Source organism: Petaurus breviceps, unplaced genomic scaffold (genome assembly GCF_028583685.1).
Source record: "Petaurus breviceps papuanus isolate PSGF00001 unplaced genomic scaffold, PetGlider_PUasm1.0 90845, whole genome shotgun sequence".
NCBI lineage: Eukaryota > Metazoa > Chordata > Mammalia > Diprotodontia > Petauridae > Petaurus > Petaurus breviceps.
In genome coordinates, this window is record NW_027187359.1 from 22,538,186 (window position 1) to 22,560,860 (window position 22,675).

Consider the following 22,675-nt stretch of genomic DNA (forward strand, 5'->3'; position numbering starts at 1 on the left):
TTAGCACCCACCCAGAAACACCTGGCTGTGTAACCTTGAGCAAGTTACTTAACCTCAATTGCTTAGGGGCGGCCAGGTGGCTCAGCGAGTAAGAGCACCGGCTCTAGTGTCGGGATGACCTGGGGATCAAATCTGGGCTCTGATACTTAGCACCACACCCAGAAATAGCTGTCCGTGTAACCTAGAGCAAGTTACTTAACCCCGACTGCTTAAAAAAAAAGTGATGGAAGGGGAACTATGATTTTGGACCTGAATTCCTACTGAAAAAAAAAAAAACAGAACTAGTTATTGAAATAGAATAGATAGGACCTTTGGAAGATATGATCATTTCATCTTAGAATTTATTCTATGAAAAGACAGAATAGCCAGACATTATCTGATACAATATGAGAAGCTGACATTTATCTACAACCTTAAGATTTGTTGAACACTTTACATACATTGTTTCATTTAGTCTTTCTGATAAGCCTGTGAGATAGGTCTTGGGAGTATTATTATCCCTATTTTACAGATGAAAAAAAATGAAGCTTATCAAGGTTAAGTGACACGCTAGCTGTGGTCACATAACTAGTAACAGTCAGAGGCACTGAGTCTTTTCTAATTTTGATTCCACTGCTTGTTTCCTCTGGACCATAGTATACCCTAAAATTTGTGAGAGTAGATTTCAGAGGTCCAAAGAAAAGGCAGGCAAAATCCTAAATTCTTCTTCTTGTTGTTCTCTTCCTCTTCTTCCTCCTTCTCTTTCTCCCTCCCTCCCCCTTTATATTGGCATAGGAAACCCTTAAGTAAGGCAATTCTTTTGACCAGTGCAGATCTGCACCTGCTTGGTGGCCTAATGCCTTGATCTGAGACCTGCACAGGGTCACACAACTAGGATGTGTCTTAGGCTAGACCTTTAGTCCAAGTCTTCCTGACTCTGAGACTGACTTCTCTTTCTCCAGTATGCCATCATGCCCCTCAGGTAGGTAGGCTCCCACACCTAAAATGCTTTTCTGTTCCCTTTTTAAAATAGTAAAAAAAATTTTTTTGATATTTCTGCTTTCTACATTGCTTAGATTTCCCCTTGATTCTTCCTTCTTTGAGAGAGCCATCCCTTATAACAAATAATTTTTCAGAAAAAGAGGAATATAAGAAAAAAAATTCAGTAAGATAGATCAATACATCCAAAAAAACCCCCAAACAAACCAACCCCCTGATATTATATACAGTGTTGTGTACCCACAGCTAAAATGCCCTAGGGTAGGTCAGCCCAGGAGAAATGGAAATACCCAAGAATGAAATTGTAAAGACCCAGAGGAAAACAGTTCCAGTGAAGAAAGGGGAGGGCTGTCTAAAGAGACTGATAGATGTGCAGGGAGCGCATTGAACAATGTAGATTTAAAAAGACAGAAGATGGAAACAAGGACAAGTGTTGGAAGATGATTATAAAAGTGGCTTAGTCCTGTGAGAATAGCGTTAGGAATACTAACGCTCAGGGTGAACTGAGACTGGTAAAGGATGTCAAGTAAAACAAAGGAAAAAAAAGGTTTTAAAAGCTATTTTAGGGGGAAAGAAGGTCAAATAAGGGACACGGACAAGGTAGATCAATTAATCAATTAGCAGGTCTTTACAAAGTACCTATAGTGTCAGGCCCTGTACTCTGTACTTGAAATAATAAAGGCAAAAATGAAACAGATCCTACCCTCAAGGAACTTATGTTCTATTGGGGGAAGATGACATACAAAGACATAAATGACAATACAAACACCTTGGGAGAGGTCAGTGCAGGGATCTAGGAGGTAAATGGCACAGTGACAAGAGGAGGCAAAACCATTCAACTCCTGTATTGCTTCTGTTTACTAAGGAGAATGATCCTTGAATCAAAAGGCAGGGCACAAAAATGATTACTAAAGGAAGTTGAAAACCAAAATATGTAAAGAAATAGTAAAAGAGCATCTTACAGTCTTCTATGAGTTTGTCACCAGGGAAGAGGAACTACATCCCAGTGTGCTGAAATATATTACTGAAAAAATGGAGTAAGCCCTATGAAAAAATGCTCAAAATCATTAATAATTGAAGAAATGTAACTTAAGCATCCCTGAGGTTCTACCTTGTATCTATCAGACTATAAAGATGACAAGACAGGAAGATGATAATTATTGGAAGAACTGTGAGAAAACAGGAACACTAATGCACTACTGGTGGGGTGGTGAATCAGTCCAGCCATTCTGGAACATAATTCCTATTAGAATTATGTCCCCAGCAATAACACCAATAAACTTATTTCTTGAAGATTTCAAGGAAGGAAGAAAAGAACTTATAGGTACAAAAATATTTATAGCAGTTCTTATAGTGTAAAAGGACTGGAAACTAAGGAGGTGTCTATCAACTGGGGAATGGCTAAATAAATTATGGTATATGAATGTAGTAGAATATTATTGAGCTATAAGAAATGATAAAAGAGGTGGTTTCAGAAAAAATAATTTTTTTAATTGATGTGGATGGAAGTAATCAAAACCAGGGGAACAATTTATAGAATAAATCAGTCAGTATTTATCAAGCATCCACTGTGTGCCAGGCACTGTTCTAGTACTAGAGATGTAAGTACAAAGAAAGAAAAAAATCTCTACTTGCAGTGAGCTTACAGTCTAATGGGGAAGGTACAATAAGTATGTATAAAAATAAATGCAATATAAATAGGAAGTTTCTCTCTATAGATCTAAAAATATAGATATTTGTCATATATATGTATATTATATATATATATCTAGATATCTATAACTGTATATCTAGATATCTAAATATTTATCTTATTGCTGTTCAGTTGTGTCTGACTCTTCATGACCCCATGGACTGTACTATCCTTCTAGTTTTCTTGGCAAAGATACTATAGTGGTTTGCTGTTTCCTTCTACAGTGGATTAAGGCAAACACAGGTCAAGTGACTTGCTCAGGGTCACACAGTAAGTGTCTGAGGTTGAATTTGAACTAGGGTCTTCTTGACTCCTTCAGGATAGATAGATAGATAGATAGACAGCATTCTATCCACTGAGCCACCCAGATACCTCCTAGGCACATGGAATTAAGTGACTTGCCCAAGATCACACATCTACTAAGTGTGTGAGGTCAGATTTGAACTCAGGAAGAGTGAAGGAGTAAAGCATGGGCCTTAAAGAGGTTGGGGAAATGGGAGAGAAGGGAGTTTGAGCAAACGTCTATATGGATATTAAAGTCCCCTAGTATAAAGACAGGAGTTGGGGAAGAGAGGAAGATGTTGAACCAGGTGCTGAAGGCCTTGAAAAAGGAGATAGAATAGGTCCTCTGAGTTTGAGTATAGTGAAGCTGCTATGATTTGAATTGGGTGAACTTCAAAGAGGAAAGGTTACTGAGTGAAAAAGAAGCAAAGAGAGAATCTAGAAGTGACAATGAGGAAAAAGGAGCACTTTGACTCCCCCTTTAAAACCAGTATGGCTACTTTTGTTTAAAAAAAGGTCTGGTTTGTAAATATTTCTAAAAGGAAATTTTGATGAAGGACAGCTCATGCCAAACTAACCTCAGTCCTTTTTTTTTTTTTTAACAGGGTTGCTAGACTGGTGGATAAGGATAATGCTGTAGCTCTAGTTTATTTAGACTCCAGCAATGTCAAAGACAAAATCTGTCTTGCTTTTCTTGTGCACCAGATAGAGAGGTAGAATGGTAGATTCAGAACTGGCTGGGTGATTGGATGCAGAGGTGCCATTGACACATCCCTGTCAACTGGAAGGAGAACATTAATGGGGGGGGGTATATTCTCAGATCTAAATAATTTATAATTTTTGTCAATGAGTCAGATTAAGGTATAGAAGCTGTGCATATTCAGTGTGTAGATGAAAAAAATTGGGAAGGATAGTTAGCATGATAACACTATCATGAAAATGAGAGTATTTACATAATCTTTTAAGGTTTGCCAAGTGCTTGACATATTTTATCTCATTTGATCCTCACAATGATTTTGTGAGGTAGGTGCTATTATTACCCCCCTTTTACAGATAAGGAAAATAAGACTGAGAGGCTGAGTGACTTGCCCAAAGTCACACAGCTAGTGAATGTCTGAGGCAAGAGTTAAACTCAGGTCTTCCTAATTCTAGGTCTAGCACTCTCTCCACTGTACCACTACCCACCTTATGACCACTAGGTCATAAGATTACAGAGTCTTTAGAATCCCAAAAGATCTAGTCATATTAGAACCATGGACTGCATGTAATGTATTGTTCTTCCTATAACCCAATAGAGAGGAGCACTACAGTAGTAAGATAAAATTTAATCTAGATAAATGTAAGTCTTTTGTTCAGATTAAAAAACATAAACTTTACATGTGTAGGTTGTTCAGAGGTGCTAGACAGAAGTTCATCGGGAAAGGATCTCATTGTTTTAGTGGATTGCCAAATAATGTGAATTAAGAGTCTGTCTTAACAGCCAAAAAAAGTAACGTAATTCTAGAATGCATAAAAGCAGTACATGTCAGCACCGGCCCCAGTGTCGGGATGACCTGGGGATCGAATCCAGGCTCAGATACTTAGCACCACACCCAGAAATAACTGGCCGTGTAACCTTGAGCAAGTTACTTAACCCCAGTTGCTTAAAAACAAAAAAAAAAGCAGTACATTTCCCGGGCTATAGTTAATGGTTCCACTGTATCCTGCCTGTCCTGGTCTGTTCACATTTAGAGTAATGTGTTCAATATGTGTTGATATTTTCCTTTGTTTTTGTTTTTATGTTGCTCCACGTGTGTATGTTGTGGGATGGGGTGAGGGGTGGTTTGGTGGTCTTCCCAAGCATTTTATATTCTCCCCTCAGGCAGCAGAGGCTCAAGAGACCTTTGTTCTTCTTGCATTGCTCTTAGCAACCAAAAGAGTCTCTACACTTGGTACATGATAATAATAATTGTTTATTTACTGGCTGATAGGGAAGAGAGGTTCCCAGGGAGAAACCTTCATTGTATTTCATTTTAGCACAAGAAGCTGGGTCCCAGAGGAGATGTGGACATCAACATTGAAGACAAGAAGGAGGAAAAAAAACAGCAAGGGGAATTGTACATGTGGGACACCATTGATCAGGTAAGACCCAGTCGTGCAAGTCTGAATGCCGCTCCCCATGGTGCTGAAAATGTTATTGGCAGGCCCAAGCATGAGGGCTTTAAGACAAGAAGAACTTATGGGATCATCCATTGATCAGATAAGACCCAGTCGTGCAAGTCTGAATGCTGCTCCCCATGGTGCTGAAAATGTTATTGGCAGGCCCAAGCAGGGGGGCTTTAGAACAAAAAGAAATAAAATAAAAACCTCTCTTCCTTTTCCGTAACTATGCATTATTTTCATTATGGTTGTTAGAAACATGAAAGAAGAGCAGGGGTCTGAGAGCTGTGCAGTCACAAAATGCAGGGCAGGGACATCCAGTCTGGATGCTGGAAGCATCTGGAGAAAAGGATTATGCCTATTTTATAGACAATAGGAAGGAATGAGCTGATTAGCATGGGGCAATGAGAACGCTTGCTTCTTCAGGCACAAAAATTTTAGGAAAAAACTTATGGAAGACATTTTTTTTTTGCATGAGCAATATCTAAGAAAGAGGCTCCCAGCTGCTGTTGCCATACTAGCTTGTGTTTCTCTCTTAAGAAGGCTAACTAACTCTGGTCTTGTTTTGCAGAAGTGGTATCGTCACTATTGTGCCATAGCCGACGAGAAGCTGTCCTTCAGTGATGTTATAGAGCAGAATGTGGAGGAGGATTCAGTAAAGGTATGAGAAATGGGCAGGTTTTCCTACAAACCTGAATTAAGAAAGGGCATCTTCCTTCCCAGTTCTCTCTCTCCCACCTCTTTCTTCTGTCTGGGCAGTTTAGTGACACAGTGGATAGAGCTCTGGGCCAAGATAGAGCTCAGGAAGACCTGAGTTAAAATTCGGCCTCAAAAACTTATTAATTGTATGACCCTGGGCAAGTCACTTAACCTCTGGCCCAGTTTCCTTATCTGTAAAATGGGATAATGGCACCTACCTCCCAAGATTGTTGTGAAGGTCAAATGAGATAATAATTGTAAAGCACTCAGCACAGTGTCTGGTATATAGTAAGTACTATGTAAGTGTTAGCTGTCATCATTATCATCATCATCATCATTTCTGTTGAATGAATTAATGAAATAATGAAATCTTGAGGTCAGTAACAATAGGCTTCTGAGTGTCAAAGTAGAGGAGCTCAGTGTCACTGAGGATGAACAGTGACACTTGTGTGTCACTGAAGAGATCCAGCAGCTTTTAGGACAGTATCACTGCCCTTATCTTACTTAACCTATTTTACAGCCTTTTCAAACAGAAGCAGAAGTTCTCGTTTTTACGTTCTAGACCTGAACAGCCTTTCTCCTGCTTTGCTGGACTTCCCATTGTTGTCACTAGGTGGGGGTGTCCTCACGGTGAATTAAATAAAGCCCTCTGCTTATGCTCACCATTGTGGCTCTCATTCTTCCCAGCCCAGGCGATCATGTAGCAGAAGCACTGTTTATGCCCCAGGTTTTTGTTCCACGAGCTTCCATCCTCACAGTAAGGGACTTGACCATGTACTACAGGATAGCCCCAAGGTCCTGCTTCTTCAGGCAGAATCTCAGCCATGTGCTCATAGAGGATTCAGCCCTGGGGCCTGCTAGAGTGAGCGCAGCTTGTGGCTGTTGATTTACTTTGACTCTAATTGAAAATGGTACATTGAGTCAAGAGATTGCAGGTAGCAATAGCTCTGGGCCAGGGGTTGACTTGTTTGTCAGGCTTTACACCTATTGCCAGACAGCACAGAGAAAGCAAAAACAAATATATTTGTGTCCAGGCTGCATCAGCCACATGGGGCCTGAGATAGGCAGCTGGACCCCAGCCATTAGGTCATAGACAAGTTTAACAGGCATTTTGTTAACTTAGACGGCAAAGGCTGTTAAGCCTAGCGCTTTTCCAAGGTAACACTGGAGGCGACCAACATGTTCTCATGCTGGAGTTGCATTACAAGTTTTCTGGTCTGGCAGCTGACATAACTTAGCCTCCCTTTGTGATTCAGGATATATCACAGACTGACTTGCATTTTGGTGAGAAGTGGTTTCATAAGAAGATGGAGAAAAGGACAAGTGCTGAGAAACTGCTGCAAGAATACTGTGCTGAAACTGGGGGAAAGGATGGAACCTTCTTAGTCCGTGAAAGTGAGACTTTCCCTAATGACTACACGCTGTCCTTCTGGTAATTTCATTCACTTTATTCATTTAGCTGATTTTCCTTGACCATTTTCTCTGTGTGATGCCAAACTTGGGCTAGGGGTAGAGAGATGAATAAGAGGTGCTTTCTGCCCTCCAGCAACTTAAAATATAGTTGAATTTCTTTTCTTTAGGAATTTGAATAATTACAGGCCTATAATTATCCCATAAAGCAACATGTATGGTGAATAGAGTCAGTAAGGACTTGGGTTCAAGTCCCACACCTGACACATACTGTCTTTGTGACTCTGGACAAGTCACTTCATCTCTCAGGACCCAGGCAACTTTCTTATTCTCTAAGGAGCAGAGCATTCGGAGGTTTTCATTGCCAGAGGTATTTTCCTCACTGGGAATTTCCTTCACCAATGAAATCACAGGTTCAATTAAACAAAACAAAATGACTACATATTTCAGCTCTGTGTTTCAGCAGACCATTGGTTCAACACTACCAAATAAAGTTCTTGAAGCCACTTTGTTTGTCATCCCTACATATTCCCAACCAACCATCAGAATAACAATATCCCCTTAGTCAAGCTGTTATTTCCTGGCAGTCCCCTCCAAGTTGCAGTTTTGAGGAATGAGCACACTATCTAAAAGTGAGGGCTTACCATACTCCCCTGACCAAAGCTATGGAAATAAAAAGGGGAATTTTGCTTTTGTATACAAGTTAAATTTCTTGGATCATAAGATTGCATATTTCTGAATTTTGCAGAATTATTTAAGTCATTTCAGCAAACATTTTTTAAAAGCTTACTATACATGTACACAGGGTAGATAACTGGGGCTACAAAGACAAAAAATTTAAAAAGTTCCCACTTTTACTGTCTCTTGGAGGATGTGACATGTCCAGAGATAAAGGAAATGTGAGGTACTCTGAGAAGGGAGAGAGTCTGCTCAGAAAGCTTAATATCTAATCAGGTGGAAATCTGGATGCCCTTGGATGTCAGTTTTGAATCTGGAAGACAAGACCTGGTCTGCAGAGGAGAGATTGTATCCCTTTGCTTGGTAGACAAGTGACTGGGCTGTCGCTCATTGTCCTGACCTATGTCTTGCCACTGGACTCCAGTGACTCTGGAGGAAAGGGTGAGGCTGATGGCTTTGTGCAGCTCTGCCTCACCTAAGTTCAATTCACTTGAAAGTCAAGACGGCATCCTCTTTGAGAATGAAGGACAAACAATAACAGATAAAATGAGGATTAGGTGGAAGTGCCAGGACAGTTAACACAGCTGTATTAGGTGCTGTAGTTCTCACTGTTGTGTGTGAGAATATGAATCCAGCTATAAATAAAGATTTCTTACTCATTCTTACATGTATTATATTTTCCTCATCCATCAATTCATTCATTCATTCATTCTAGGACCCAACCCATGATTTCATTGATTTAGAGAATTCTCAGTGAGGAAACATCATCTCCCAAAGCAAGTTAGCATCCACTCTGCAACTTAAAACTTAGGAGAGTTGCTGTTGCAATTATGTGTGGGTAGCTAGATACATACATTTAGACATATATACAGATACATATATAATCAGGGTGTTCAACTTTTTTATTTCATGGAGTCCTTTGGTGAAACTGATAAACTTGTTCTCAGAATAATATAGAATGCATAAAATAAAATACTTAGGAAAAAATCATATTGAAATATATTTAACAAATTATATTGAAATATGATTATCAAAATATTTTGAAAAGTCCATGGGCCCCAGGTTAAGAACTCTGAGAATATATATCTATATGTGTACATATATGTGGGTTCTATGCAAGTAGAACACACACAGATACATAAATATATAAACAAGGTGGCATAGGGACAAAGAGTGGTTGCAGTTGGAGGGGTCAGAAAAGGCTGCTTATACATGCACACAAACACAGATGTACACACACACATCTTGTAGTAACACTTCCGAGAAGTGCTCAGAGTTTGTCCTTTTACCTATTAAGTACCACACCTTTATTTGTTTGGGTAGAATTAATTCATTTGGAGTCTCCTTATTTTCTTTAAAAGTAAGTTTTCCTTTTTAGACAGAAGGGCAACCTTGAAAGTGATGTGACCTGACAGATGTACCCCTTCTCTTTTCAGGAGATCAGGCAGAGTCCAGCACTGTCGAATACGGTCAACTCCTGAGGGAGGGACCATGAAGTATTATTTGACTGACAACCTCATGTTCAACAGCATCTATGACTTGATTCAACACTACCGAGAAGCCCACCTGAGATGTGCAGAATTTGAGCTTCGTCTGACAGACCCAGTACCCAACCCCAATCCTCACGAATCAAAAGCGTATGTCTGGCCTTGTGGTCTGGCTATGTGCTCAAAAGTGGGTGTCCTCTGTGGGGTTTCCATGCTGGGCTTAGTTACAACCTCCTGGGGTGTTGGAGGTCCAGAAATGTTTGCATGCAGATATCTCATCCCATTAATAAACAGACGTGGGGTATGGAAGGAAGAACATAGAGCAGTTCTCTGACTAAGGGAGTAAGGCAGATGTTGGTGGAGCCAGGAAAGCTCAATACTGGTTCATCCCAGGCTGCCCAAGAACCTTTGTTGCTCCTTTAAATTCATGCATGCTCTCCAAGCATCCACCTGATGGTTTCCAAGTGCTTTACTTTTCTCTCTTACAGATGAAACAACATGGGGTTTGGTTTCCAGAGGTTACTTATGGCATGGAAACATTTCCTCATAAGAGTTCTTTGCTCTTTTCTCTGAAAATGAAAAAAATTCGAAGTTTTTCCCTTAGTTTTTATCCGTACATTGAACCAAAGATTGGTCCTGCCTTCTGATGCTGACAATGGAGGAAAATAAACCTCAAACAAAGAGTCATTGCTCTGCTAAAATTCAGGTTACCAAGCAGCTCATGTTGGATAATCCCTCTTGTTTTTAAAACTCTTCCTGTATTCTCTTGTGGGTTCTTTCTTTTTTTCCCTTGCTTTGCTTTCCTTCTTTAAGCACACACACACACACACACACACACACACACACACACACATACACACACAAATACACGCATGAAAACAACCAAATCCTTCTGGCTGTGCCCTTTGCCTCATGTTTTTTGGGACAGAAGCTGTAGCTAATGTGCCATTCTGTGATAACCAGCATGGCAGTTCTGGGCTGTATTGTTTTGTAACGATAAGCTGATTTATTCTGTGTTGCTTTAAGCAGACAAGCCATGCTGATGTTTTACCCAAGAATTTGATATGTTGCTGTATTCTTTTCCCTAAACTGCTGTCATGTGAGGCAAGATGGGGAAATCTAATACATAATTTATATGGTAATTTCTGAGACTATAATTTAGGAAACACCGCCACCAGTTACTCTGGCTGACTGGCAAGTTGACAAGCTTTAGAATCTCTCGTCTATCTTTCTTCCCCACCCGCCCCCAATGCCATGCTGCAGTTGGTACTATGATAGCCTGAGCAGAGGAGAAGCTGAAGACATGTTGATGAGAATTCCCCGAGATGGAGCCTTCCTGATTAGGAAAAGAGAAGGGGGAGATGCATATGCCATTACTTTCAGGTAAGTGTATGGGCAAACCCATATGTAGGGAACAGCTCATTGGGAGGTTAAGTGAGCAAAAGTCATGAAGTATTCCAGCTGTCACTAAATAGGACTTATATCTTCAGTGGAATCCCCTTGGCTTTCTTGGACACTTTATGAAAAGTGAATTTTTATGAAGTCTTCCCCATCAAAAATGACAGCTTTTTAGGTGATTCTCCCCATAATTCTTAGAGAACAGAGAATCTTTCTTTCCTGTTGGTATTCTCTAACTTATGTTGGAGAAAAGGAATGAGTTTTAAGGTTATCTGGCTTCTGTCAAGATCTCTCAACTTCTGACACAGGTATGTCTCAGAAAATAGGGAAGAGTTCAGAAGATACTGTGGTCATCACTGCCTAGCCCTTTGGTACAGTGTACTGTGCACCTGAAATCTCAAGCTGCTTGTGACACAAGTATTATGCATAAGATTTTACTTAGGGGGGAGCACAGAACATGGGTGAAGACAAGAAAAGACACTCAGGACAAGCTACTTTTATAACAGGAGTTTCCTAAATGTACACTGCTTTTCTCCAGAATGACCTCACCTGACTCTCATGCTCTCCCTTCATATACAACACTACATGGGTCAGCTCAAGGTTTGGGTTCTCCATGTTTTTCTCTGCTGCCTATAGGGAACAGTGAGAGAGAAGCTGGTTCCTTCCTTAAGGGTATTCATAGTTAGCTGCTGCTTTCTTAAGACACTGATAATAAAGATTAGAAGAGAGATGGTGCTATGGTTTGATAATATGCAACTGCATCTTTGTTATCTAGAAGCTTATTATCTAGTAGTTTAATGTTTCACAGCACAATCAAAAGTGAGATCCACAATGGTAACTCCAAGGCCTGATAAGTAAGTCCAGTGCCTCCTTAATTCTCAAAGAAAGAGAAAGTCATTGACATTGTCTCAGTGTACTTTATTGTTTTCTGATCCTCTAGAAATGGGGGACATATATGTATATGGCCTTTGTTGTGACCCTTTATTACCCCCATTGGTGTAGGGGAGCTGAACGCATTGTTGCCTTTCAGGGACTGTTTGAATATATTTGTTTAGGGTGTTTGGTTAGGTCCTTTTGAGTTTTCTGGAGACTTGGAAAGAGATGTTACAAAGTGGATCTTGACTTAAAGATACCTTATTTTCTTTACTATGTGTGGTCTTAGAAATGTGATCATCTCTCCGATTGTACACACCACAGTCCATCCATTCCTTTTCATCCTGTAGTTTATGGTTTCCTACAAATGTTCCAAAGACAGTCTTTACAGTGTACTGGAGCCCTTCCTCTAGGTCTTTTTATTTTGTAGACAACAAGGCAACATTCAGATTGTACTTCTGTTATCCTTTCTTTTCCTTATATGCATGGCCCATCTTCTTTTATACTCATACATTTTCCTGGTCGATATCATTATATAGTTCATTGGATTATGCTACAGCTTGTTACCCTCCCCTCCACCATTTACCCTTTAGGTCACACATGATTCTGATTCTTCATAGATTGTAGCATTCCATGATTTGTAGCTATATGGGAGCATACTGGAATCCAGAAGATGGGTTTATTGCTTTAGGGATCTCTGCTTGGGATTACTGAAATCACTATACAATTTCCCAGATGAAATCCAGCTCACTGCCTTCCTTCCTTCTGTCTATTATTAGACACCCTTGTCTAATAATAGTACCTTATATATCATAGAATCTCAAAGTTGGAGGGTATTTCTGGGGCCTTTTAGTCCAATGCATACCTGAAAAGGATTCTAAACCATAACACACTGGACAAATGGTCCTACTCCTTTGCTTGTAGACCCCCAAGTAAAGTGGGACTCACTACCTCCTGAGGCACCCCAATTTATGATTAGAAGACACTTTCACATCCATTATCTCTCTTTGGATACTCACAGTTACCTTTTCACGATAAGTGTCATTATTCCTTTCATTTTACAGACAAGGACTTGGGCTGTTAGAGGTGAGGTAATTTGTTTAATGGTGACCCAGTTGACCCTTGGAGAATGAGCTGGTGAGGGGAAAATAGACAGGAAGAACCCCAAACATGTCAGGGTAGTTTCACCATTCTTTTTTCCCTGTTGCTCTGAAAAGCTATTCATTCAGGTTTCTTGGTCTTGGTCATAGGGAACTGTGACCTTACTCTGTGTAAGACCTAGTGAAATTAGTGTTGTTTTCTATTTTTGAGGCTATTTATTTTTTTCCTAGAAGATAGATTTTTGTAACTTTTTTTTCTCTTACTGATGATGGGTAAAGGAACTTGGGGGGAAATGAAGTTTGGGAGAAGTTATGTTTGGTAGTTTGACAATTCATTTCAGGAAAATCATGTATAGTTTTATTGCTAACTGACTTGATGAAATTCTGAGGTTTGATGACTTCACAGACATAGTATGGTACAGTGAAAAGCCCCTGGAATGCGAAGATGATCCGGTTGAGTTCTGGCTTTGACACTTTGTAGCTGTGGGACTGGGGGCAGGTCTTTAACATTTTCTTGGTCCCCTCATCTATAAAAGGGGTTAATAATACTTGCACTATCCTTTAACTAACATTTATATCATGCTTCATTACAACTATTATTTGACAATTTTCCCATGTGGATCAAGAATATTTGTAGTGAAAATTTTATTTTATTTTATTTAAGGAGATTGATGGTTATGGTTAGATCTCTTTGGAGTTAACTCACTACTCTGATGGATCACAGATCTTAGGTTTAGAACCCAAAAGGACCTAATAGATCATCTGGTTATACCCCAGAGACTTGCCCCATATCATTCAGTTTAAGTAGTATAGTTGGGATTCGAACTCAGATCATCTGGTTCCGAATCCAGCCTTAACTTCCATGCGCCATGCTACCTCTCATAGTTTTACTACTTGTTGGGAACCATTCTGAGAAGGTCTCAGGAATGCACTTCCTTTTTCTGGGTCCTGGTCTCTTCATGTTGACTCCTCTTGCCTGGGGCTATGTTCTGAAACCACTGATTGATGGTGAAACTCCAAGTCTTAAAGCTCTGGTAGGGGGAAGAGAGGATGCAAAGTTATGGCAGAAGTTATAACTATGCTTGCTTCCCTGTGAAATTCTGTCTCTCCAGAGCCAAAGGAAAAGTGAAACATTGCAGGATTAACAAAGATGGGCACCACTTTGTGCTGGGGACGTCTGCTTACTTTGAAAGTTTGGTGGAGTTGGTCAGCTATTATGAAAAGCATGCACTCTACAGGAAAATGAGACTGCGCTATCCTGTAACTCCAGAGCTGCTGGAGCGTTACAACACCGTGAGTGATCATCTTTTCTGGGATTCAGTACAAGAAAAATGTTGTCATCTAGTCAAATCTGATAGACTCATTGTGGGCGAGAAGTTTGTTCTGTACGTCTTTGAAGTTTTAGAGCCAAAAGCCTATGATTGCCAGGTCTCAAGCCTGGCATGAAGGTTACTGTCAGATTGCTTTATGTTGCTATCTGCCGACTGCCTTCACAAGGGACCACAGATTTAGAGGCTTTCTAGACCAGAGGTGTCAAACTCATCGCCCCCAACACTCTCAAGTGAGGCCAGAACCAGCTGAAAATGTAGTGGTGAAATGTTTAACCAAATAAATAAAAATACAGTAAGACATGGATAAAGTGAATTGGTGGTTTTCTGAGTCAGGTTGCCTTCCAGGATCCATTTCTATTTGAATTTGACACCACTGAGCTAGACCATTCTCTGAATTTTACATATAAGGAAACTGAGGGCCAGATAGGTTTAGGGACTTTCCCCAGGTCACAGAGATGGTAAATGGCTGGGCCTGGATTCAGACCCAGTCTCTTCTGGCTCTAAATCCAGTCTTTCTCCTGCTTGAACACACTGCCTACTCATATATGCCCAAATATATGTGTTGGGGGTTATGGGAGTAACATGTGCCACCTAAGGCTCTGCTATCATGTAGGCAGCAAGTCTACCTTCTTTCCCTCTGTTCTTTGTCAATGAAGTGACAAATAATAAGAGTAACTCACATAGAACTTTCAGTTTTACAAAGAGCTTTATATACTTCACTTTATTAAACCACTCAGCAGTGCTGTAGGGAAGGTGCTATAGTCATATTATAATAAACACATTGTAATGAGTGTGCAGAGCATGGAGGCATTGGGAGATGATGCAGCATAGTGGATAGGATGTTGGCTGGCTTTAGAGTCGAGAAGACCTGGGTTCAGGTCTTGCTTCTGCTGCGTATTAGCTGTGGGACCCTGGACACAGTCTCAGTACTGGAGACAACCCTTGGAGACTGTGAATTATAAAACAGGTTCTTATCTTAAGAGACAGAGGAAGTTCATCACCAGGAGCTCCCTCTACTGATGAAATTATAAACCTGGTTTAAAAAAAAAAAGGTGTGCGTGTGTGTGTGTGCATGTGTATCTGTGTGTGTTGTATGTGTGGTTGCACATATATGCATATATACATATATACATAATTATAGATAGATAAAGGTAAAATAGTTATTTGACCTATAGGAATGAGCCAAAGAAGACAGAAAGGCACTTTCAGAAATAAAATTTTCTATAACAATTCACACAAAATGACATAAAGCTTCAGTAAATGGGGGACGTGTCCATTTGGAGAAAAGAATGCTATTGTCCCCTAGGCCCTGGCCTCCTCCCCCACCCCAGATTTGATCAAAAAGGGAGGCAAATGGAGTCAAGACTTTTCTCAACATTAATCTAATTGTTGGGTGGGGTGGACAAACTGTGAGCCAGGACCATTTAACTGCTTGAAAATTATGTACTTACTGGCTAAGAAAAGCCACACATATGGTCCATTTCTTGATTCCCTCCCCTTCATCTCTTCACCATCCTTTCTATGTTTTTTTTCCTTTTACTTCTTTCTCCCCTAGCTCCCTATCCCTGATTCAATCTAGCTCTGGCTGCAGATGTATGGTTTTTTATTCCTCCTTATTCCTCGCCCCCTTCCTTCCCCTTCTTTGTTACCCCCCCCCCCCTTCTGCCTAACAGGATCTCTTATCTACGCTGATGGGTGAATGAATTGTTTTCAGATCTCTTACCTTCTCTCACCTCTCAGAATGTGCATGTTCCATGCACGTTTTTCCTGTTTGAGCCTCTCCTCTAATGATGAATGTCAGGACCTCCTGGTTGCTGTAGCTCTGAATTCAGCTCAAGATCTAGATCTCAATCCATATAACAGTGGCTAAAACCAAAAGGTTTATGAAATGTGTTCCTCGTAGTAAATCTGTGAGGTAAATAGTATTAGCATTTTCACTTGAGATGGAGCAGTGGATAAAGGACTGGGCTTAGAGCCAAGAAGACCGGAGTTCAAATCCAGTCTCAGAAGCTTACTAGTTGTGTGATTCTCTCCAAGTTACTTAACCTCTCTCTGCCTCAGTTTCCTCATTTATAAATGGGGATCAGGGTTATTGTGAGATAACCCAAATGAGATAAGATTTCTAAAGCTCTTTGTAAACCTTAAAGCACTATATAAAAGCTGATCTAATTTTGGTAATGGTAGCTATCATTCTCATGGCACTTGCCATGTGCCAGGCACTATACAAAGCACTTGAGAAGTGTAAACTCTATGTTGTTGTTGTTCATTTGTTTCAGTCATGTCTGACTCTTCACGACCCCATTTGGGGTTGTCTTGGCAAAGATACCAGAGTGATTTACCATTCTTCCTCTAGTTGATTTTACAGATAAGGAAACTGAGGCAAACAGGGTAGAAATAACTTGCCCAGGGTCACACAGCTAGCAAGAATATGAGAGGTCAGGTTTGAATTCAGGTCTTCCTGACTCTAGGCCTGCTGCTCTATCCACTCTACTGCCTAGCTGCTCCAGACTCTATATTATCTTCATTTATCAATGAGGATGTTAAGGCTAGTATCATATGACCTGCCCAGTCACCTCTCTGATAAACAGTAGAGTCTGGATTTGAAGCTTGAGGTAGATCCTAGGTTTACCCTATATTGTATTTTTCTAGGCTGGATGACCATTAGTCATGCATGTTGTAGAGGGGACAATAGCATTCTTTCCTCCAAACACACACCTCCCCCATTTACTGAAGCTTTATTTTACTTATAGGAGTAAATTCTATCTTTGGGCCATTCCTATAGGTCAAATAATAATTTTACCATTATCTATGAGTTGTATTAGAAGGCTCTTGAAGGTCCTTGTGACTCTGGAATTCTGTGTTACACTACACTGCTTCATAGAGGCGTAGAAGTCTTATGTATTAGGAGGTCCTAGTTTCTAGGCTCCCATTATGGGGTGTGTGTGTGTGTGTGTGTGTGTGTGTGTGTGTGTATGTGTCTGTGTGTGTGTGTGTTCAGTTAAGTTTGTGATCATCACTGAATTCCACACTTAACCTTTTGCTGTACTTGTATTGTTTTCCATGAAAAACTGCAAGATTTTCACATGGTCTGCCAGCTCCAGGAACATCTGTGGTTTTCCTCGTCTCCACCCATGACTACCTCCTGTGGGTCATTAACTCCCTTGCCAGATTCTATATATCCCTTCTGTGTTCTCCCAAGGGAGAAGAAGCTACCAGATGCTAATTGCCATCACATTATATGCAAAGAATACCAGGAGAGCATAGTCTGTCTTTCCACTTTAAAATATTTTCTTGGTTTCTTCTTTTCTAGGAAAGGGACATAAATTCACTCTATGATGTCAGGATGTATGTGGATCCCAGTGAAATTAACCCCTCAACGGTATCGTGTTTACTTTAATTAAAAAAAAAATTCCTTCTTTAGAATGTTTGTGGAGAAAAATAAACATGGGAGAAATGAAAATCAAACTTTTCCCAGAAATGAGATGTCAAAACTGTCAAACACATACAGTTCCAATGCAGCTTTGGTTTGCTGAAATCCCAGGGTTCAATTGAGAAGGTTTAGCTAAAATTATTTATAGTTAAGTCTTTATAATTTGGACATGCTAGTTGAATTGGCTGATGAATTTAATGTCAGGAAAAACCTTCCTAAGAGCAGTGAATTGGGCTGCCTTGAGAGGGGTAACAGGTTCCTTCTCATGAAGGTCTTCAGGCAAAGGCTGGATGACCACTTAGTAAGTGTGTTCAAGAAGAGTTTCTTTTGAGGGAAAGTTAAGACTAACTGGTCCCTGAGTCCTTTCTCTCTTAGAAATTCTGTGATTCTGAATCATTTCTTAAGAAATAGAGACCCTTTTTCTAAGGGTCTTTTTCTCCCTCCTTTCTCTTCAGTTTTGGAAGTTCAGATTTAATTATGCTGGATTGTTTAAAATCAAGAAGATCTACTAGTATATTTTGTATTTATATTGTATCTTTCCTTCTGAAATCTCAGAGTGTACTGACCTGGCTCGATTTTCATCAAGATGCTCAGAGCATGCAGCAGTAGGTCCTTTCAAGTCTACCTCTAGGAATCTCTGGGAGGGGGTTCTTTATATCTGGCACCCACCTTTGGAGAATGAGAACTGAGAAAAATCTCTTAGAGGAAGGCTCTGGGAGTTGGGATCATAATAATGAACTTATTCTTGAGTTCCCTGCTTGTCTTTGCTGTGCCCTGATCATATCCAAAACCAACCAAGAAAGTCTGCAGTGGGAATTCATAGTATATTATGGGAGAATCTTGTTTTTCTTGTCTTTGCCTCTCAGTCATCCTCTGAGAAAGGGACAGATTGCTGGAATGCTGCCCATGTTACATGGGCCCAGATAAGTTGCCTGACTAACTTGAGTAAAAGAACTTAAAAGGAATGAGTTAGGTGAAGGAACTGTTGCATTGACAGAAAATAAAGTTTCTTTGAGAATTTCCCAATCCTGCTGCTGCCAGCAGGGATATGGAGCTGACTTGACCGTTTCTGTGCTATCTTTCCCTTTATGCATGTGTTGGGAAAAGGGATGATGATAGCTGCTAATTCCGCTGCTGCCTGTGTTGAGATGAATGCTCTGAGTCCCAGCAGCTCAGCATCCACACGGGGAAGTACTTAGGCAGCATTGGCCTACACTCATGCCAATAGATGTCACTCCACAGCCTTGAAGCAAAGCCTTCAGTCTTAATGAGAAGGAAGTCAAATGGCTCGAGAAGCTGGACTTATCGATTGGGACCTAATCAGCCTCCCCTCCATTCTCTTTGTTTCTCCCTGACTCTCCTCCCCTGCCTCACTGATTTCTTTTTCTTTTCATTAAAAGCCCCAGAGAACCGTGAAGGCTTTATATGACTACAAAGCCAAGCGTGGGGATGAGCTCAGCTTCTGTCGGGGGGCCCTCATCCACAATGTCTCCAAGGAGCCTGGTGGCTGGTAAGACTGTTCCCCAGATAGGTTCCCCCTGATTCTGAAGTCTTTGGCTCTTAGGAACTATGCCAGACCCAGGGCTGGGCCTCTTCTACCTTCCCCCTGTAGGGTGTCCCTGGGGAGCTAGTGAAGTAGGGTGTGTTCTGTTACATAGGTTCTAGCTCAAGGGTGGTTGATCAGCTCTTACTGAACACTGCCCTTTGGCCTCTCAGGTAGTGCAGATTGGTCCCGGTGGCTTTGCAGGCTAAAAGATGCTGGGAATGCCCATGCCAAGTGAGCCTCTTTGAAAATGGGGGAGGGGGAGAGAAAGCCATTGCTTATCATTTGGGTTTTAGGGATGACTAGGGTCCCCTCTGTTATAACTTTTTCCTCTTTGTTAAAAAAATTACATTTTTGTTGTTATGTTTTGCTCATATATCAACTTATTATCTAAATACACCCTTTCCTCCTCCCTAGCAAGCTATACTTATAACTGGGATTTAAAAAGAAAGGGAGAAATCAGTTCCACAAAACCAGTCAACTTATTGATTATCTCTAACATGATTATATACTATATACATATACAAATATACACATGTATTATGTAATATGTGTGTGTACATACATGAATGTAATGAAATATTGCCGCACATAAGGAATGAAGTATTAGGAGAAGCACAGGAAGATTTACACGAACTGATAAAGAGAGAAGAGCAGAACCAGGAAAACAATATAGCCGATGACCACAGCAGTGTGAATGCTAAGAACAGCAAAACTGCATGCTATGTAGTTAGAATGATCAAGCCTGGCCTCACAGAATTGAGAAAATGGGGGGCAGCTAGGTGGTGCAGCGAGTAGAGCACTGGCCCTGGAGTCAGGAGGACCTGAGTTCAAATGCGGCCTCAGACACAACACTTACTAGCCATGTGACCTTGGGCAAGTCACTTAACCCCAACTGTCCTCCAAAAAGCAAAAAAAAAGAAAAAAAGAATTGAGAAAATGTACCTCCTTCCCCTCTTCACAGAATGGGGGAACTAAGTATGGAATAGTATGTATGTGTGCATGTGTGTGTATGTACACACACACATACAGATGTACCTATATGTGTTTATATTTGTACATGTATATATGTATATGTATATATTTGTATATGTGTGTATGTTTATATACACATGTAGATTTGTATTTGAATGTATATATACACACACATACTCTCCATACCTAGTTCCCCCATTCTGCAGAAGAGGGGAAGGAAGTGCATTTCTCAATTCTGTGGGGCCAGGTTTGATTATTCTAATTACATAGCATGCAATTTTGTTGTTTTTAGCATTTGCACTGTTATAGTTATTGACTCTATTGTTTTCCTGCTTCTGATTTCTTTTCTTCGTATCAGTTCATATAAGCCTTCCTATACCTCACCATTCCTTATGTGCAGTAATAGTACATTACACTCATGTACCAAGGTTTGTTAAATGAAATCCTAAGGGTTCATTCATTCAATAGTGGGCCTCTCTCTTTTTTCTTGTTTTTTTGGATGGGCAATTGGGGTTAAGTGACTTGCCCAAGGTCACACGGCTAGTAAGTGTTAAGTGTCTGAGTCCAGATTTGAACTCGGGTCCTCCTGACTCCAGGGCTATGCTCTATTGACTGTACCACCTAGCCGCTCCTAATAGTGAGCCTCTTAAGAGAGGGCAGAGATCACAGGATTGGGGTGGGTAGTATCATAAGGCCTTTGTTTTTACCTTTGGGAAGGGCTCAATTCAGCCAGTAGTTATTAAGTGCCGTGCCTACTATGTGTAAGACACCATGGTAGGCACTGACAACACAAAGATGGAAAAAACACATAGTACCTGCCCTCAAAGGAGCTAGCAGTCTAATGGGACGTACAGGACATATATGCCAATAAGTCTTATACCTGTGTTGAGTATGATAGGTTAAAGGAGAGAGCCCTATAAAAACACTTTAGGAAAATCTGAGGACTAAGAGAAGACTTTTGGAGAGGGGATGGGGCACCTCTTGTTTTCTTCACCCCCCCATCCTTGTGCCCAAGAGCTCAGGGAGGACAGGTGGTTCTGCTAGACTTGCTAGGCATCTCAGTTATCCACAACAGCTCAGACCTTTGGCTTTCTCTTCTGAAGTATTTTAGGGGTTTCTTTCCAGCCCGATAAAACATTAGGGCAGGAGTAGAGGGAGAAAAACGAGTGCTCTTCAGTCCCTGCAGCCACATTTCCCTTTGGAAATCGTCATCCCTAGCGAGCTCTGGCTGCCTTTGACCGAGTAACCAGCTGCAGCTTTTATCTCACCAGGGAACTAGCACAACAGCTGGGGAAGTAAATGTCTGTGCAGGGATCATTAATACCCTTCACACAAAGGCTTAATAGTCCTGTGCTTTATTTAGGTGGAAGGGTGATTATGGAGGAAGGATTCAGCAATATTTTCCATCTAATTATGTGGAGGACATATCAACAGCTGATTTTGAAGAGCTGGAAAAACAGGTGAGCCTGGATAATGGTCACAAGGAAGTTGCCTGTCCCCTTTAGTGAACTTTACAGACAGACAGATTTAACTTGAGCTGCTGTGTTGTCCTGGAAGAGATGCAACATGATCAAAATATAGTTCAGTGAATTCATTATTTCATTCTGTCACCAAACATTTATTAAGTGCCAAGCCCTGTGTTAGATTTTTAGAGATACAGAGACAAAAATGAAACAGTTCCTGCCCCAAAGGAGCTTTCATTCTACTATAGAGACATGACATGGAGACAGATAATGAAAACAAAATAAATGTAAAATAAATACAGGGTAATTTGGGGAGTAGGGGGTCTCTAACCCCTAGAGGAATCAGCAAAGGTCTCTTATTGGATGGATGTGACACTTGAGCACTATGCCTTGAAGAAAGGAGATAGGGGAGAAATGATGAAAGCAAAAATTCTAAGCATGGGGGGGTATCCTGTACAAAGGCATCGAGGCAAGAAATGGAATGTTGTATATGAGAATTTCCAAGTAGGCCATTTTGACTGGAATATGAAAGATAGTAATATGTAGTCGGTCTGCAAAGACAGATTAGATCCAGATTATGAAGGACTTTAAATGTCAATAAACGAATTTGAATTTTAACCTAGAGGTAGTAAGGAGCCATTAAAACTTTTTTGAGCATGGGAGTGACATAACTCAATCTAGGCATTAGGAATATCATTTTTGGAGCTGTATGGAGGATGAATTAGAGAGGGGAGAGACTTGAGGCAGGTTCAAGTGACAGGTGATAAGGGCCTGGATTATTCTGGAGTCATTACAACCAACCAATTTTGTTTGAATCATGTTGTCCTGGAAGATTTTGAGTGGACAGAATAATTTCCTTCAGATAGAAAATGACCATGGTAGGAACCTGTCCCCTGCTTAAAGTAATCTTGCAGATTAAATGCTTCTGCCTCAATTGTTCCAGCATTAAGTATACATGAGAGTAATCAAAGTAGCAAGGAGAACTGAGAGGTGAATAAGGGCTGAGATGGATTAAAGTTTAATATAAGGGCTTATCTGTGGTCTAGCATTCTGTTGACTGGAAGGTGCCCATGACCAGAGCTCCTGAGTTTTGCCACACAGTAAATACTACAGGGGAAAGAGTTCTGGATAGAGTCAACGGATCTGTATTTAAACCCAGATTCCATTACTTGCTACCTTAATGACCCTGGCAAGCT

At 40.6% G+C, this 22,675-nt stretch overlaps 1 protein-coding gene across 3 annotated transcripts in view; it reads left to right on the top strand.

Annotated features, from left to right (window-relative positions):
* Positions 1-22,675, top strand: part of PLCG2 (phospholipase C gamma 2) — a 164,432-nt gene that overhangs the window by 108,718 nt on the left and 33,039 nt on the right. For all 3 annotated transcript variants that reach the window (XM_069072238.1, XM_069072239.1, XM_069072240.1), the window contains 9 exons: positions 4,970-5,074; positions 5,664-5,753; positions 7,048-7,223; positions 9,316-9,516; positions 10,630-10,749; positions 13,850-14,030; positions 17,379-17,447; positions 18,899-19,008; positions 21,380-21,476. In XM_069072238.1, coding sequence (XP_068928339.1) covers positions 4,970-5,074; positions 5,664-5,753; positions 7,048-7,223; positions 9,316-9,516; positions 10,630-10,749; positions 13,850-14,030; positions 17,379-17,447; positions 18,899-19,008; positions 21,380-21,476 — 1,149 coding nt within the window. The remainder of the gene's footprint in view (positions 1-4,969; positions 5,075-5,663; positions 5,754-7,047; positions 7,224-9,315; positions 9,517-10,629; positions 10,750-13,849; positions 14,031-17,378; positions 17,448-18,898; positions 19,009-21,379; positions 21,477-22,675) is intronic.